A 17,458-nucleotide genomic window follows, 5' to 3' on the forward strand; every position below is an offset into this window, starting at 1 on the left:
CAAACATTAAATCGAAATGAATATACTTACGGTGCCCCCTGGTATAATTCTCAGTGTAAACAAGCAAGACAGCGCCTCCGTGCTATATATAATGTATATAAGACCTCTGATGCAGTTACTCTGCCAGCTAGTTATGCACAAGCCAAGCTAGTTTACAAACGCACGCAGAAAATTGCCAAACGTGAGTGGCAACACAATCGATGGCAGGCTTTGATTACTGCTTCAAAATCACACAGATCCAGGGAATTCTGGTCTTTGATCAACAGAAGGGTGAGGAAATACCCAAGGGCAGTCATCCCTGCACCGACATGGGAACTGTTCCTGAAGAAATGCTTCTCACAGGCAGATGCTCCCTCCGACCACCTGACGCATCTGTTTACCCACCTACCTATTTGGCCCTCCACTGATCCTGACGAAATAGCCAAGCTAATAGCTCAGCTGAAACCGGGTAAAGCCCCAGGGCCCGATCTGATCCCTGCTGAAGCCATTAAACTACACCCAAAATGGTGGGCTGGCATCTTGGCCAAAACCTTCGATGCAATCAACGCTTCTGGCCTCATCCCCAAAATATGGAAGGAGGCCATTATAGTACCAATTCATAAAAAAGGTTCTCCAATGGAGCCGGAAAACTACCGTAACATCAGCCTCCTTTCGATCATAGGGAAAATTTATGCCAGCTTTTTGCTGACTAAACTACTGCGATGGGTAGATGAGACTAATCAGATTGGCCACGAACAAGCAGGGTTCAGAATTAAACGCTCTACAACCGATCATGCGATAGTTCTTTACCATCTGGCACGAAAGTACTCCTCTCCCCCCCGGGGCTACCTCTGCGCTGCCTTCTTAGACCTAAAGGCAGCCTTTGACAGCGTTCCTAGAAATATTCTATGGGAGAAACTTGCGAAACAGGGCATTGATAGAAGACTCCTATGGCTTATAAGTCAGCTCCACGAAGGTAACCTTGCTAGAGTGAGACTTACTCCTGCGGGCGACCTCACTAATTCGATACCAATAAACAAGGGAGTGCGCCAAGGATGTATATTGGCTCCCTGTCTATTCAACCTATTCATCAGCGACATGCGAGCATCCCTAGTTAACTCATCTCCAAGTACACACGCGCCTAGACTTGCGGACTACCGCTGCCCTCTCCTTTTATATGCGGACGACGCGGTAATTCTATCTTATACACGTGTTGGACTAACCAGAGCTTTGAAGATCTTTGCCACGTATTGTCAACTCAACCAATTAACCATCAACCATGCTAAATCCAAGATCCTGATTTTCTCCAGAAGCCGGAGATTATACGAATGGAAGCTTGGCGGAGCAAAAATTGAGCAAGTCCTAAAATTTCAATACCTAGGAGTTATTTTTCAACACAATTTGGGGTGGAAAGCTCAAATTCAACACCTACTTAACAAGGCTAAAACTCTGTCATATGCGCTCCTCCGATTCTTTTTTTCGGATGGAGCTTTGCATGTTCCCTCGGCCCTAAAGGTGTTCAAGGCAAAAGTGGTTGCCGTGCTGGCCTATGCTGCCCCGCTTTGGGCCGTGATGACAGACCTTGCTCCTCTTGAGACACTGCAAAATCAATTCCTGCGTCGGCTCCTAATGCTCCCCCTGTGCGTAAGTAACGCAGCCATGCGACTAGAACTGAAGATCGCATCCTTAGAAACTTGCCTGTGGAAGCAAGTCTTCAATTATTGGTTATCATTGTGGCATAGATTACCAAACCACTACCTTGTCCAATGCTTATGGCGAGATGAATTCTCTAGCCTTTGGACTAGTAGAATTCATGCCAAACTCCTGAGTTACGGAATCTCTCCTTCAGATTCCCTAAAACTAGACCAAATTACTGCTCAAAGACTGATCCGCCAAAGACTGGATGACATCGATCTACAGCGAAACTATATGCTGGGGGGAGGTGTTTGTTCGCCCCAGAACATTGGTATCACATTAACTTACTGCGTTCCATCATACCTCTCCTCCCTTTCGACTGTTGCCCATAGACTGGCCTTCACCAAAGCGAGGTTCAACGTTTTTCCCTCCAACGTCCTGAGACATAGATTCTCAAAGGGCCAAGCTCCCGCCACGTGCGAATGCGATAAGGAGACGCCGGAGTCGCTCCAGCACATCATGTTCACTTGCCCCCTGTTCAATGTGCCACGGGCAAATTTGTTGGGATCAATCATACAGAAACTAGAGGGTACCCCACCAAAATTCCACCTTGCCCAAATCTTGCAGGATAAGGATACTCATACGACCCTGAAAGTGGCAAGGTTCCTGGTCGCTGTCCTTACCCAAAAGCGACGCCAAGGAGCACTACAAGCTAACTAAGGCGTAGTATGCCATTCTATTTTATAGTATTTTAGTGTTATTGTGGTGTTTTAGCGGCTGTTTTTTTTTTTCTTTTCTTCCCACGTACACAAGCTGTTATTTATGTGTTGTTTTTACTTGTATGGGCCTATGGCCGTAATAAATATTATTGTATTGTATTATTGTTGTTCTATTTTGCTGCATAAAAATTTCCATCAGGTAATCCTAATTATGGGAGGAAGAAGTATTTTAAACAATAATGCAGAAATGTTTAATCACAAAATTATGTGTCAAAGTAGACTGTTCACCATTGTGAAAAATGCAAATATGACAGTCTTGTGGCACCTCACTCAATACCAAGAAATTTATTATGGAATAAGTTTTTTAAAATCTGTTGGCATTTAAGTGCCAGAAGACTGCCAGTTTTGCTGCAAGGGACTAATACAGCTACGCTTTTGGAAACAGCCATTTAAAAGATAGTTTGCTGAATTGTTAATCATGGGGTGTGAATTCATTTTTGTGTTTGCTGTTAAGTATTCATTTCCCCTTGTTTCCTTGTATGAAATGATGTATGAAATTTTGTTATGGGTTGTGACTGAAACAATTGCATTTGAAGTGAAGAGAGTGGATAAGGGATATGTAACAAACCTTACCTTTTCTGTCTAGTTTTCTCAACCGGCTTCTGCACATTTGGGCTTTTCTTCTGATGTGTCTCATTCAAATGATTATATCTGGGTATCTTCTGGATTTTATTTTTTTTTTGGGGGGGGGGGAGTGAGGGATTCTTAAGTCACACTTTTGTCATATTTGTCCATCTCACTCAAATATGACTCAAGCCATGACTTTCCATCTCAGAAATGGCTTTTAAGAATCTTCCTTCATACCTTACCTACACTCCTGATATTTGTTCCTGTTGTCTGGGTGGTTTTATCTAAACACCTTTAATTCTTTTAGATTCTGTCTAATCTTTTGCACATCTTTTATTCTCTCTTTAAAAAAAAAAAAAAAGCAAGATTCACCAGAGATTATTTCTGTAGAGACAGACAGAAATATTAATAACAAGGCACTAGAGAATATAGTCTGTAACTAGTTTAATGATGAGGTTTGAGAGCTAATATGAGTAAGGGACAGTGTGCTGAAATTATATTTCAGAAACATGGCTATATCAATCATTCCCAGTGTGTGGTGTTAGGTCAATCATTATGTTGCATTCAGTTTCCATTTAAATAAGTGAGGCTTTTCAACCTAAATATGACTAATTAAGGTGGCAATCCTATAATCCATTACATGGGAGAAGGAAAGAACAAATCTCTCTACAGTGGTACCTCGGGTTACATACGCTTCAGGTTACATACGCTTCAGGTTGCAGACTCCGCTAACCCAGAAATATTACCTTGGGTTAGGAACTTTGCTTCAGGATGAGAACAGAAATCGAGAACAGAAATCGCGGCAGCAGAGGGAGGCCCCATTAGCTAAAGTGGTGCTTCAGATTAAGAACACTTTCAGGTTAAGAACGGACCTCCGGAACAAATTAAGTACGTGACCGGAGGTACCACTGTATTTTTATTTCCTTGTGTGTCTCATCCTTCCAATCTTTGGTACTGTCCACCCTATTCTACAATGACTAATTACCCTCTCCCACTCATTTAAATAGCATTAGTATATTATTATCGTGCTCAGATGAGCAGGTATCAAATAAATCCAAACACTAGAAAAAGCCAGCATACCTAAGACGAGGGGCTCAGTGTGAATGAACATGTCAAGTGATGTCCCAGCTAGAAAAGCAAAAGTGAAGTTGCAGATGACCAGAAACCTGACTGTAGGACATGATGATGGAGTCTTCATCTTATTCCAGTGTTGTTCCATCATTCAACCTGACATCCCAAAGTCAACTATTTTACCAACCCTACTTTATTAATACTTCATTAACACTTGCGTCACTAGAAAACTGATTAAAAGCAACATACCACAAAAGTGAGCAGATTGCAGGAATTACATATTTGGATGAATGAATGGAGATATTAACATGCAAAATCAGCCAATCCTTTTTCCAGTTAACAGGTTCTTTGTGTTGAGATCAGCCCTGAAAACAATGGTGTAACACTTGGGGAAGAAGATGCAAGCCAACAGCCCGGTATTGGAGGCCAAGATAGCAAAAAGCTCCACAGCCACAATATGTTTTCCCTTGGTGCTCAGATAACCAGGAATAAAGGAGATCCAAACACTGCAAAACACCAGCATGCTGAAGGTGATAAACTTGGCTTCATTGAAGGTGTCAGGCAAGCTTCTGGCTAAGAAAGCTACAATGAAGCTGAAGAGGGCCAGGAAGCCAATATAGCCCAAGACACAGTAGAACATGGTGATGGAACCTTCATTGCATTCCAGTATGATCTTCCCAGTCTGTGAGTACATGTCAACATCTGGGAATGGTGGAGAGGTCAACAACCATGCAATACAAAAACACACTTGTTTGAGGGAGCAGGAAAGAACAATGGAAATAGCCACTTTTTGGCCCAGCCATGTCCTCATCCTATTGCCTGGCTTTGTGGCCAAGAAGGCCAGGACTACAAGGATTGTTTTTGCCAACACGCAAGAAACTGCCACAGAGAAAATGATACCAAAAGTCATTTGTCGGAGAAGGCAGGACACCTTCTCAGGTTTGCCAATGAAGAGCAAACAAGAAAGATAGCACAACAGGATGGCAATGAGAAGAACACAGCTGAGGTTCTGGTTGTTGGCTTTGACAATGGGTGTGTTCCAATTCTTTACAAATGTTTGTAACACAAAACAAGTGATCACAGCAAAGGAAAGAGCAACACTAACCAAAACAAAACCCAAGGGCTCTTGATAAGATAGGAAAGATATAATCTTAGGGATACACTGGTCATGGTTCTCATTTGGATAGTGATCTTCTGGGCACTTGATACAATAAGCTGCATCTGCAATATAATATATATATACAATATATGCACACAATTAGTGTTGGCCAAAATTGTCTCAACACATTTATTTCCCTTTAGTCCATTTATTCCCAGAAATATCTGTTCTGCCCCCCTGCCCCCGTTTCAATTATTTAGTGATAGCATATCAGTATATTAGTATCAGTAAAAGGAATAATGTTGCCCCTTTAAGGAAAGGTAGTGCCTTTCCCCAAAGTAGGCTGGGAAATTAAGGCACAGGAGTATTTTATTTTCTATTCGCTCTGCCCAGAGCGGAGAAAACCTCCTGTCCTTTACAACCTAGTTCAGTTTAGTTCTTGCAAGCCCAGGAAGAGAGGCAAATTCACTTGTTCTTAAAAAAACTCCATTAAAAACTCCATAGAAAACACCATAAAGAACTTCATGGAGAGTTTCCTAACTTCATTCATTCAAAGCAAAAGAACATCATACACTCGAATGTGAGTAAATATCTCTACGTGTGCCTTGTGAACTTCAGTAAAATGCCTGCTCTAGAGGTTTGTGGAGTTTTGTTTATAATATCCAGATTGAGAGAAGTCTCAGATGGAACAATGCCTATTTTGAAAGCAATGGCTCTAACCCAGGCTTCCTCAACCTCAGCCCTCCAGATGTTTTGAGACTACAATGCCCATCATCCCTGATCACTGGTCCTGCTAGCTAGGGATCATGGGAGTTGTAGGCCAAAAACATCTGGAGAGCCGAGGTTGAGGCAGTCTGCTCTAACCCCTCAATCCTTTAAAATCATGAATTTCTTGGGGTCTTCCTGATCAGGATTAGGAATACACTATACAAGGAGCAGTGTTTAACCCTTTTGTTGCTGTGCTGTGCTCCATACAAAGTATGCTGCAATATGCAACAAATTTCCCTGTGCATATCTTTATATTGCTACATACCCTTCTTGTTAGAAATCATGCTTTCTGAGCACGGAGTGCAGTCATAGCAACAGGCTGGTTTTCCTTCTTGAACTATTTTGCTGTGTCCAGTATGGCAGCTTTTGACACATGTAGACCGTGGTGGTATCTGTTCATAAAAATATATCATTATCTATCTTTATTATGGTCCAGAGACCCAACAAATCATTACAAAGCAATGCACAATTCAGATGGCCTATCTCCAGGTTAAACAGGCATTAAGAAATGCATTCCTGTACTGATTTACCCTGCAGTTCATTGAGAAAGGAAGGAGGTGTGTCTATCAAAAGGGTAAAAAAGTAAAAGGTAAAGGACCTCTGGACAGTTAAGTCCAGTCAAAAGCGATTATGGGGTGCGGTGCTCATCTCACTTTTCAGGCTGAGGGGGCTGCTGTTTGTCCACAGACAGCTTTCTGGGCCATGTGGCCAGCATGACTATACCGCTTCTGGTGCAACAGGGCAATATGATGAGTGCCAGAGTGCTCACAAATGCTGTTTACCTTCCCACTGCAGTGGTACCTATTAATCTACTTGCACTGGTATGTTTTGTGACTACTAGATTGGCAGAAGCTGAGGTCACCACCGTTGCACAGATTTGAACCGCTGACCTTCCGATCAGCAAGCCCTAGAGGCTCAGTGGTTTAGACCACAGTGCCACCTGCGTCCCTTCAGGCAAAAGTGTATGTGACTAATAGCACAGAATCAGATGGATCCCACAGGAACTTAAGTGTGTGACATTTGTTTTCCAGCTCTATGCCTCAAACAATACCAGTTTGGGAAACTCTGCCCAATTTCCTCCCTGGCTGAGTTGTGACATATGTGAGTCAGGCTTATGAAATAAAGCCTTGCTGTGACAAAGGTGTGTGTGTGTGTGTGTGTGTGTGTGAGAGAGAGAGAGAGAGAGAGAGAGAGAGAGAGAGAGAATCAGTCAATGACAGCAGGACTTAAGCTATCATAGTCTAGGCTTCTTCTTCTTTTACAGTCATGGTACAAACTAAGGAAGTACAGTGTTCCATCAGCTCTGCCCCTAGGAGTCAGTCATGGGTGCTGATTGTCTCCCGGGGTCATCAGAGACTCAAATACTGCCAGCACCACTGGCCAGGGTCCAAAACAATTCCCTGCCACCTGCCTTGCATAGAATTCAACATGGTCTGTTGCAGAGAAACACCTTATCTGAACTTATCTAGATATAGTGCACCAGTCTATGATCATTCAAGACAAATGATGGACTGAAGGTTTCACATCAGCAATGCAGATAACCAAGAGTAACACCATTCTATTAAGATATGGAACATGTCCCTACCTCCTTTAATCTTCTATTCCACACAATGGCATCATTGATAATGCTGAACATTTGACCTGATGAAACTCTTCCAACCCTGACTTTTTGGTAGGACTGATTGGGGAAAGTGACCCAGTTGATGATATCATATCCAATGCTCAATTCTTTGTTCTCAAACAAGACTTCTTGGGCAGCTCCATTGTTAAAGTGGATGTTTTCCAGGAAAGGATGGAGCTAGTTTTGGAGACAATGCAATAAATTTTATAAAATGGAACCCATTGTTTCTGCCTGTTCAATTCTGCAATGTACAAGCATTTTAAAACTGGACCCAAAGTACAAATTCAGAAGATTTCTATCATTTTACCTCCACAAAAAAGGGGAATAGCAATGTGAATTAGTTGTGTAACTTGATTGGGAGAAACTACAACAATTATTATCAACTGGAGTGAATCTTCTTACTCTCATCCATTCAGACATCTACAAACTACTGTTAACATAAACATGGAAATAATATTTTCCTCAGTTCCCTATCAACTTACAACCTCTCAGTTTGAATTCATTGGTGTCAGTTATTTGGTTTTATTTTATTTATAAAAGTAAGGTAGTCACCTTGGCCTACAAAAGCAAATCCAAAATTGATAGAAGGGCAGCTAAAATGTCACAAAATAGTTAGCAAATTCCATATTCTCCATTTATTTTTCATTGCGTTGAGGAGGAAGAAAAATATATTCTACCCCCCCCAATACTTTACTTAACATCTTAAGAGAATTTCCCCACAGCAATTTGCTAAACAGAAAAAAATAGACACATAACCCTCAGCAGCTTCCGACAACCACACAAGGACATTCCCTGGAGTAGGGAGCCAAAATTGGATGCCATTGTGGATGCCATTGAACCCAAAAGTATGTCCTCTAATACCCATGGAAACCATTTTGTGACTGGTGGCCAAGACTCATTCTCAAAATTCAAAATATGCCCATTATCCCATGATGTATAGTCAAATTCCATCCTCAGAGTGATTTATTTACCTTCCATGGGTGAAAATTCACATGTTCCACTTTGCCTTTATCCAACATTATTCTTTGTCTGGAAAAATATGCAGCATGCAAAGCATGTGCCACAGCATAGACCGCATTGTAGATACTGTGGCTCTCACCAGACATATCCATCTCAAAAACATTTGAATGAAGATCCTCCAGATTCTCCACTCCTCTACAGCTTTCACATTGATTTATTAGAAATTGCCAGACTAAACAGAGGAATGTCCTTAGTGTTTTATCAAACTTTACGTTCAGAAGAAATTCCTGGAATCCTGACACCACATTTGTGTGGACTGAGAAAGAAAAGGCACCAAATAAAATGTCCCTGCCAATCAATTCTCCATTGGGAGAGGTACTGAAATACCACTGCGGTGGCATGATCCAGACCTTCCCTATTAGGACTTTCTTCTTTAATTCAATGCCTTCTAAGGACAACACTAATATATGGAATAAGAGAGAGTCCATTGCAAGAATAATCACATTGGCATGAGTTAAAATAAGTGTTTGTGCCATCACTATAATTCTTTTAATGTTATGTTTAAGAGCAAGGTCATTTCCTGTACCCTTTTGCAAGAAGGCAACACATATGTTGTTCTGGGCAAACAAAGGAGTCAGTTTCTGCACGAAGTTTTCCCCAGCATCATCATCAGATACAACCAGGCCAATCCATGTCCATTTGAAATGCCAGAGTAGCTGGATGATCCCCATATGGTACGTAGTTTCCCTTGGTGCCATCCAGTACAAAAAAGGGAAATCACTTTTCCCACTTCCTGCAGCCTCAAATGAACCAAAAGTGAGCTAAGAAACAGAGGTATATGATTTTAAAACTCTAAAGAATAATAATAATAATAAATCCACTCTGCCATTATAGGAAACTGCACCAAAAGCTAACAATCTGGAGATTATCTCTTATATTTAGAATTTCTTATGCTTCTTGACAAATAGCCGAAGGTATTTGTTGTAGGGTCCCATAAACATACTAGCTTCTTTATTTTTTTATTGTTCATGTGTAAAACGAATGGGTTTTAGCCATACTCAGAGTAGATCTATTGAAATAAATGAAATAATGAAAGTCCATTGGTTAAATGGCTCTACTCTAACCAATATAAACATATACCGGTAAATGTAAGAATAATTTTCTTTCTACTCCCCCCCCAAAAAAATCTGGCTGGGTTGTGCCAGCCACTCTGGGTGGCTTCCAACACACACACACACACACACACACACACACACACCTTAATAAAACATCAAACATTAAAAAAATCCCAATACATGGCTGCCTTAAGATTTCTTCTAAAAGTTGTGTGGTTCTTAATCTCCCTGACATCTGATGGGAGGGCATTCCACAGGGTGAGTGCTATATACTGATCCCAAATAAAGGCTGCATTTTAAATAAATAAATAAATAAATAAATAAATAAATAAATAAATAAATAAATAAATAAGGTAGCATTTCTCTATTTGATAAATCTAAGCATTGAATATTCTACAAAATTTGTATTTTGTACGTATGTCAATAGTTGATTTTTACTTTATTTATTTATCTCTAGATTGCTCCTGAAGAAGAAACTGCAGTTCTCAAAGACATTCAGCTTCAATAAGTATTAATAATTGGCACTTTTGAGAACCAACTACTCCTTTCTTCAATTTTATTTATAATAAAGGGAAAATTGAAAGAATATAATTGAACAGCAAATGGACACCATTCATTTCATTTTCATTTATTATATTTCTATGCTGCTTTTCACTCACATGAGTCACAAAGCAGTTTACATACAATAAATAGTAACAGAGTAGAACATCACAATTGCAACATAAATGATATAAAACAATTGACAAATTATAAATAAAATAAGCACTTCTATAAAACACTATTAACAGAACCACTTTAAAAATAGATTGAACAGATAAAACAACCACAAGAAAAGTCATATTATAACATTCACAAAGCATTACAGTACTTATAATCGACAAAACAATATTTACAACACTAACATACTAACAATGAAAAGCAAACTAAACACTGCTGAATTCATTCATATATATATTGATATGCATATACCTGTGGAAACTTGTAGTTACTTAAGATGATGGCCATCTGCATAGAGTGTTCTGAACTGAATCCCCCAATAACAGACAACACATCTTTTCTGTCACACTTGTAATTCGGCATATTCTTTCTCTGCTTGAAAAGTAGATCCAGGATGACCTTGTATGTTCTTATGGAGTTAAATAGGTTGTCATAGATATCGAACCCCAGTGTGATGTTGGGCAGGAGCCCTGGGTTGTCATTGATCTCATGGATGGCAAAAATCAAGGCAAAGACATGTTGATAACGTTTCAACTTTACGCTGCAATGAGGTCGACAGTGAGATTTAGAAACATCAATTAGAGAGAACATAAATTGCAATTAATAGCACAGGTATAAAAGAAGAGCTGTCAGACCTCCTGCTCCTAAAAGCAAAGCCAAACAAAACAAAACACTCTAGCTTCATAAATGAGGGTTAAGATCAGAAAATAACTGTGAGTCAGGGGAATGTATTTTGAAACAGCATGTGTGAGTAGAGTTGTTCAATGGAGGGGAAGGAGGAGAATATTTCATTCTAAATCTGGGGCAGATGCAACCAAAATTCAGCACTCTGTCCTTGGGATCAGCTGGAGTTAAAATTTGTAACAGAAGATTTGTTACAGTAGATGTGGAACTCTCACACTGAGATGGGGGGGAGTGGGGCTGGGCAGGATACTTTCTTCATGAACCCTGCACTGCTTTCTCTCTCCCACCCCAGTCCCATGCTTATTATGTTTATCATATACAGTCATACCTCGGGTTACAGACACTTTGGGTTGCGTGATTTTGGGTTGTGCACCGCGCCGAACCCGGAACCACCAGAACGGGTTACTTCTGGGTTTTGGCGCATGTGCAGAAGCACCAAATCGCGCTTTGCGCATGCACAGATGTGCCAAATTGCAACCTGTGCGTGCGCAAACGCAGCGCTGTGGGTTGCGGACGTGCTTCCTGCATGGATCATGTTCACAACCCGAGTGTCCACTGTAGTAGGATTACAGTGAACAGGCTCCCCTTCCATTTCTTTAGGAAAACAAGGGGTGGGCTTTTGATCTATAGTTTAATGTGTTTGAGTGGGTAGCTCTTCAAAGATCTTTGGCAGCTTCTGGACCTTTAATAAATCTATTACAAGAACAAATTTTAATGCTACAGCTTTCCCATTAACTTCAGTAATACAATATGAAAAGCACTTCTTGAAGTTCAGCAGTTTAAATTGATAACAAATCTAATACCATCTGGCAAAACTGATTACTAGTAACTACTGTACAAATCTTACACAGCACCATCATGATTGCTATCAGGAACAGCTGTAAAATTGAGTGAATACTCCAAAGGTTGTATTAGAGAAAGAACGCCACCAATGATTACTTCTCCAGGCTTATACAAATGCTCTTGGATATTTCTGCATTTTCCTGTCATTTTCGTACAGGTAAAAGGAGGGAGCTGCAGCTGCAACAATAATAGGAACAGCAAGTGCCTGCATGTAAAAACATGCCTACCCATGCTACACTTGCATAACATATTGTTTCACCACACTCACAGCAGTAGCAGTAGATAGTACATTTATCCCTATCCTTCTTGCACAGACCACCCACCCTGTGTGTCACACTGGAACCAGTTCTCATGTGAGCTCAAAATTTAGACTCCTTATTATAAAAAATCTTATTATTCTTGTTGTTGCAGACTAAGGAAATGAATAATAGTGCTTTTCATGATTGCTGAGTAGATAAATACCTCCCTGGTGTCATATATCCTCTGTTTGTTGGAAATAGAGAAAATATCACCTGCTTCACAGTGAGGTTGGCTGAGCACAATTGCTTTCATTTGCAATATTTAGACCAGGGATAGGGAGCCTGTGATCTTCCAGATGTTGTTCTCCTACAGCTGCCTACCTACCATCATCCCTGGTTACTAGCCATGCTGGCTGTGGTTGTTGGAAGGAGAAAATGTTATTCCGCAGGAGAAAATATTGTCTATCCCTTATTGAGGGAGAAATCCTGGGTAGATCACCCCATTTATGCAGGCTGGGAACAGAATGGTTTCTTCTAAATGTCTAGAAAATTTCCTCACATTTGGAATGAATTTAACCATTGTTTTTGTACATATATGGCATGCCATCAAAACCAGAGGTTTCCTTTAATTCCAATGCCCATAAAGATAAACCAGTGGGAGAAATCATAGTGGGTGAATGGCAAGGGTAAAATACATAAGAAGGAAGAGGTGCTCATAAAAGCTTACTACAACTTTTGACAGCCCTCTTCGAGACCAAACGTCCCTTTGTGTATAGTCAGGAAAGTTGTTAAAGCACCCTTTCCAGCTGTGTAGAACCAAATGTTGAAAATGTCCTGGAAGGCCTGTAAACACCACTTTTATACTCAATATAAGCCTGGGACTAATTGGTATCTGCTGTGGGAATCATAGAATTGTAGAGATGGAAGGGACCATAAGGGTCATCTAGTTCAACCCCCCCCCCCTGCAATGCAGGAATCTTTTGCCCAACATGGGGCTCAAACCCACAACCCTGACATTAAGAATCTCGTGCTCTACTGATGGAGATATCTTCTCCTAGACGTGCATATATTTATCTGCTTGCTTTGATATATCATTTTTGGTTTGCTTTGATGCTATGCTGAGAGGCACAGACAATACCTATAAAGGCATGTGCCCCATCCTAAGCTGGCCACAACAACCCAGACATGGAGTTGCTTGGCTGGCAGAAACAGACTGTTACAAATATTAATATTGCACAGTTTGAAGTGACTGGATGCATGAAAACTGACTCCTTTTGGAAATGAAACATTGTCCAGACCCATGAAAATCTTATTCAAATTTTACTAGCAGAACTCTTCGGAAACAAAACAGAGTACAGTAAATTATACATCCAAAACACCCTTACAATGTCTTGTGCTTCCAGCACAGGCTCAGCAGTTTTTGAAATATGAAATAATTCCAGCAGACCTAGGAACAAAGGTCTGTCTCTTCCCAAAACATCCATTTTAGCCTAGGTATGTTTTCTCCTTCTCTCAGTCAGAGAGGGTCTTTTGCATGTCCTGACTTCACAAAGCCTTGAGACAAAAGACACAAAAGCAACTACATTCAAAATGAAGACTTGCAACCCAATACCTTCATCACATTATCTAAGGTTACAACACTCACATATTAGTTTCCAGAAAACAGCAATCATTAACTCAGCAAGAGCTCAGGGTGCTCTCCTTCGCTTTAATATAGCCCTATAAAAAATCCCCATCTTAAACTTTTTCACCAATACATATTTTGGCATTCTCATTTCCATGTCAATTAAACCACTATCCTTTACACAGACTTGACCCTTCTCTCTCTCATCCCTTCATCTTTTTCCATACCCTATTCCCTCCCCTAATCTGCACAATTCAGTAATTTAACTATTTTCTGCAACCCTAATAGCCATAGGATCATTTTCAGGAAAGTGGCACTGTTGAAAAGCAAAAGGTTAATAACCTTCCCCACCCCAAACTTCCCTCCACAGCAGCATTATGAATCAGACAATTTCCAAAGCCCATTTGCTGCATATGGTGGTATTTGTTGAGATGAGGTGAGGGGTACCCCCCCCTTTTCAGCAAGTAAACTTATAATAAAGTCTCATTTACATGAATTGGACTATCTCCCCTAATATCAGTGCACCCAAGTTAGCCCTTTACTTCCCAGCTGCAACACTTAAGAAAATCACTCACATTTTACAGCCAAATTTTCATGTGGGGTGGGGCAGAGGTTTGGAGACCATGGGCCAGATTGGAAGGTACCATTGTTCTAACATGGCCCTTGAAACATCCTCACCACTGGTCTATACACGTTTGTGATATACTTTTTATGCCCTTTTTGAATTGCATGACTCATGTGGGGTGGGGTTCAACCCCAGTGCAATGAACTTCTAATTGTGTCCTTCACCTCTTTATTTCTTAGTGTATAGATGAAAGGATTCAGCAATGGAGTCACAACTGTGTTCAAGATGTTGACTATTTTGTTCATATCTGAAGACATATTAGATAGTTTGACATAAAGAAAGATAGTGGATCCATACCAAATGAGCACTACAGCAAGATGGGAGGAACAGGTGGAGAAAGCCTTTTGCTTTCTTTGTGCAGAAGGAATGTGCAGGATGGTATTGATAATGAATATATAGGAAAGAAAGGTGATCACACAGGGACACACAATGACAAAAATGGATATAACAAAAGCTGCTATCTCAACCTCAGAGGTGCTGGTGCATGAAATAGCTATCCATGAATCAATGTTGCAGTAGAAGTGATTGATCACATTAGGACCACAGAAAGTCAACCTTGAGATCAAGATGGCTGGTATAAGAATAATGAGGAATGCACACAGCCAAGAGCCAGCTGCCAGCTGCAAAGAAAGCTGGCTATCCATGATACTGCTGTAACGCAAAGGGTAACATATGGCCAAATATCGGTCATAAGCCATGACAGACAAGAGGAAGTATTCTGTGGACCCTAAGGCAAACACAAAGTAAAACTGAATGATGCAGTTTGTGAAAGAAATGCTTCTGCCCCTCCCCAGAAAGATGGCAAGACTCTTAGGGATAGAAGCTGTTGTGTACCATATTTCTAGGAAGGAGAGATTACATAGGAAGAAGTACATGGGAGTATGGAGACGACGATTTGCTATTACCAGAATGATGATGGCCATATTTCCCAGCAGTGCCATCACATACATGATAAGAAAGAGCATGAAGATGGACATCTGTAAATACTGAGATCCCGGGAAGCCAAGAAGAATGAATTCCATCAAATTCGTTCCATTTCTTTCTTTATTCTTCTCTTCCATAATTTTAACTGCTGGGAGGGGGGAAATCACCCAATTAACACATTGATAATGCACCAAGGATGTGATGAGGAGTATGCAGACAGAAAAGAGCTACATGACTTGAGACCTTCTGAAGGATCACCTATTGCAATATATGTCTCTTCCTACACTTTGGTCAGATGCAGAAGCCCTCATCTGGATGATCTTATCATCTAAAGTAAAGTGGGTTGCTGGGGTGAAAAGGCTCTTCTTGGTTGTGGTGCTAATAGGATACTTGCCCAACACCCTTACTGATTTATTTGTTTGTTTGTTACTTCTTTACATTTCCTCCTCTAAACCACATTTCATCTTTCCAAGATCACATGGTGACTTCCAGTTTTCATATTAAAAGAACAATAAATCAACAATAAAAGAACCAATTTAAGCCATTTAAACAGTATTTAAAACAACTGTTTAAAAAGTAGAGTTATTTACTATTTGCCATTTCATTTGTTTGTATCAATATGCCCAAAGTACCACTTTGAATACACAAAGATTTCCATCTACCCATCCATATATACTCTTCTCCCACTTTTACCACTTACCCTTTTTCAATTACTATATACAGGTATATATATGGATTTCTTCTCTTATTCTTTCTACTTACACAGTGGAAAACTTGGATAGGTGTGTCCTCTTAAACACATGCTTATAACTGAAATGCAGGTAGCTGAATAATTAAAATTGATATTAAAAAACCCCAACAAGATTCCTTTGAGATTTCTTCTCAATTCTGAAAATGTGTTCTAACAGTTCTTACACAACTAAACCGGGGGGGGGGGGGATCCTTGAAGTCACTTAAAACTTTTTGTATTCTATATCCCTATGGATTAATATTGCTAGGCTCCCACAGATCCTTCACTACAGAGAATAATACAGAGGGCCATGACAACACCATAGGATCTGAGATCTAGATAGGTGAATAATGAATATTTATCTCATTAAAATCATAGCCACCTTGATATTTCACCTTGGCTTTCTAGGATTGGGGAAAAGTACCAAAGGTCACTTAGCTATTTTTTTGTTGTTGTTGTTCTGTTCTCTTGATGTTTTATTTGTTGTTATCTTTATCTAGATCTCTCAATATAGAAATTCTAAAAGAGGTCAAGAAAAAGACTGCAGGATATGAAGGAGAGATGTGGCCAATTATAACTAATATGTCACCAATGGGTAAATCATACCCAACAGAGCGGTCATTTCTTTAATAGTCCTTGATAATTCAATTAGCGTGAATTGTATTGAATTTCTTGGTGCACCTTTTGAAACTCTTATATTCCTAACTTCCCAGTTCAATTTGCTTCCTTCATTTAATTAGCACAACTTTTCAGGCACACTGCCACTGCGCGGTCATGTTAGTAATCCTTCTACTTCTTTGGCTTCAGCCAATCAATTAAAAAGATGGAATGTCAACATCTTTTACATCCAATTTACTGTAAATGCCTTTCTCTTTCCAAGTACCTAACACAAAGGATGCTGGGAAGAAGGGTAAGAAGAGGCATATAAGAGATAAATCCATAATGAACCTTTGTATAGTTTCAAAATGAGGAGAGAGAGAGAGCTCTGGTCCATACCCTTCTCTAGTACATTTGCAAGCTTGGAATATGCCTTTGAACTGGGATAATAGTTCCTTTTTAGTTGGATGAAGGGAGGTGGTGTATGTCCGGACATAAAAGGTAAAGGTAAAGGTACCCCTGCCCGTACGGGCCAGTCTTGCCAGACTCTAGGGTTGTGCACCCATCACACTCAAGAGGCTGGGGGCCAGCGCTGTCCGGAGACACTTCCGGGTCACGTGGCCAGCGTGATAAAGCTGCATCTGGCGAGCCAGCGCAGCACATGGAAACGCCGTTTACCTTCCCGCCAGTAAGTGGTCCCTATTTATCTACTTGCACCTGGGGGTGCTTTCGAACTGCTAGGTTGGCAGGCGCTGGGACTGAGCAACGGGAGTGCACCCCGCCGCGGGGATTCGAACCGCCGACCTTTCGATTGGCAAGCCCTAGGCGCTGAGGCCTTTACCCACAGCGCCACCCGCGTACCCTACTGTCCAGACATATTT

At 40.6% G+C, this 17,458-nt stretch overlaps 2 protein-coding genes across 2 annotated transcripts; both read right to left on the reverse strand.

The window, feature by feature from the left end:
- Nucleotides 1-4,347: 4,347 nt before the first annotated feature.
- On the reverse strand, nt 4,348-11,985 carry LOC114582952 (vomeronasal type-2 receptor 26-like). Its single transcript, XM_028704299.2, has 6 exons — nt 11,843-11,985; nt 10,564-10,852; nt 8,491-9,300; nt 7,484-7,696; nt 6,164-6,290; nt 4,348-5,252 (listed from the first exon to the last, which is right to left on the reverse strand). The coding sequence occupies exons 1-6, from the start codon at nt 11,983-11,985 to the stop codon at nt 4,348-4,350; spliced, it is 2,487 nt and encodes an 828-aa protein (XP_028560132.2).
- A 2,466-nt stretch (nt 11,986-14,451) lies between these two features.
- LOC114582951 (olfactory receptor 6F1-like) lies at nt 14,452-15,387 on the reverse strand. The gene has a single exon (XM_028704298.2). The coding sequence runs from the start codon at nt 15,385-15,387 to the stop codon at nt 14,452-14,454; it is 936 nt and encodes a 311-aa protein (XP_028560131.2).
- Nucleotides 15,388-17,458: the final 2,071 nt, after the last annotated feature.

Source organism: Podarcis muralis, chromosome 13, assembly GCF_964188315.1.
Source record: "Podarcis muralis chromosome 13, rPodMur119.hap1.1, whole genome shotgun sequence".
NCBI classification, from domain to species: domain Eukaryota; kingdom Metazoa; phylum Chordata; class Lepidosauria; order Squamata; family Lacertidae; genus Podarcis; species Podarcis muralis.

Excerpts from the sequence above, each read along its gene's own strand:
- LOC114582951 (XM_028704298.2), bottom strand. The coding sequence starts at position 15,387 with ATGGAAGAGAAGAATAAAGAAAGAAATGGAACGAATTTGATGGAATTC.
- LOC114582952 (XM_028704299.2), bottom strand. The coding sequence starts at position 11,985 with ATGACAGGAAAATGCAGAAATATCCAAGAGCATTTGTATAAGCCTGGA. Across the intron at positions 10,853-11,842 it reads AGCAATCATGATGGTGCTGT|CGTAAAGTTGAAACGTTATC; the intron begins GTAAGATTTGTA and ends ACCTCATTGCAG. Across the intron at positions 6,291-7,483 it reads GGAATAGAAGATTAAAGGAG|ATACCACCACGGTCTACATG; the intron begins GTAGGGACATGT and ends TTTTATGAACAG.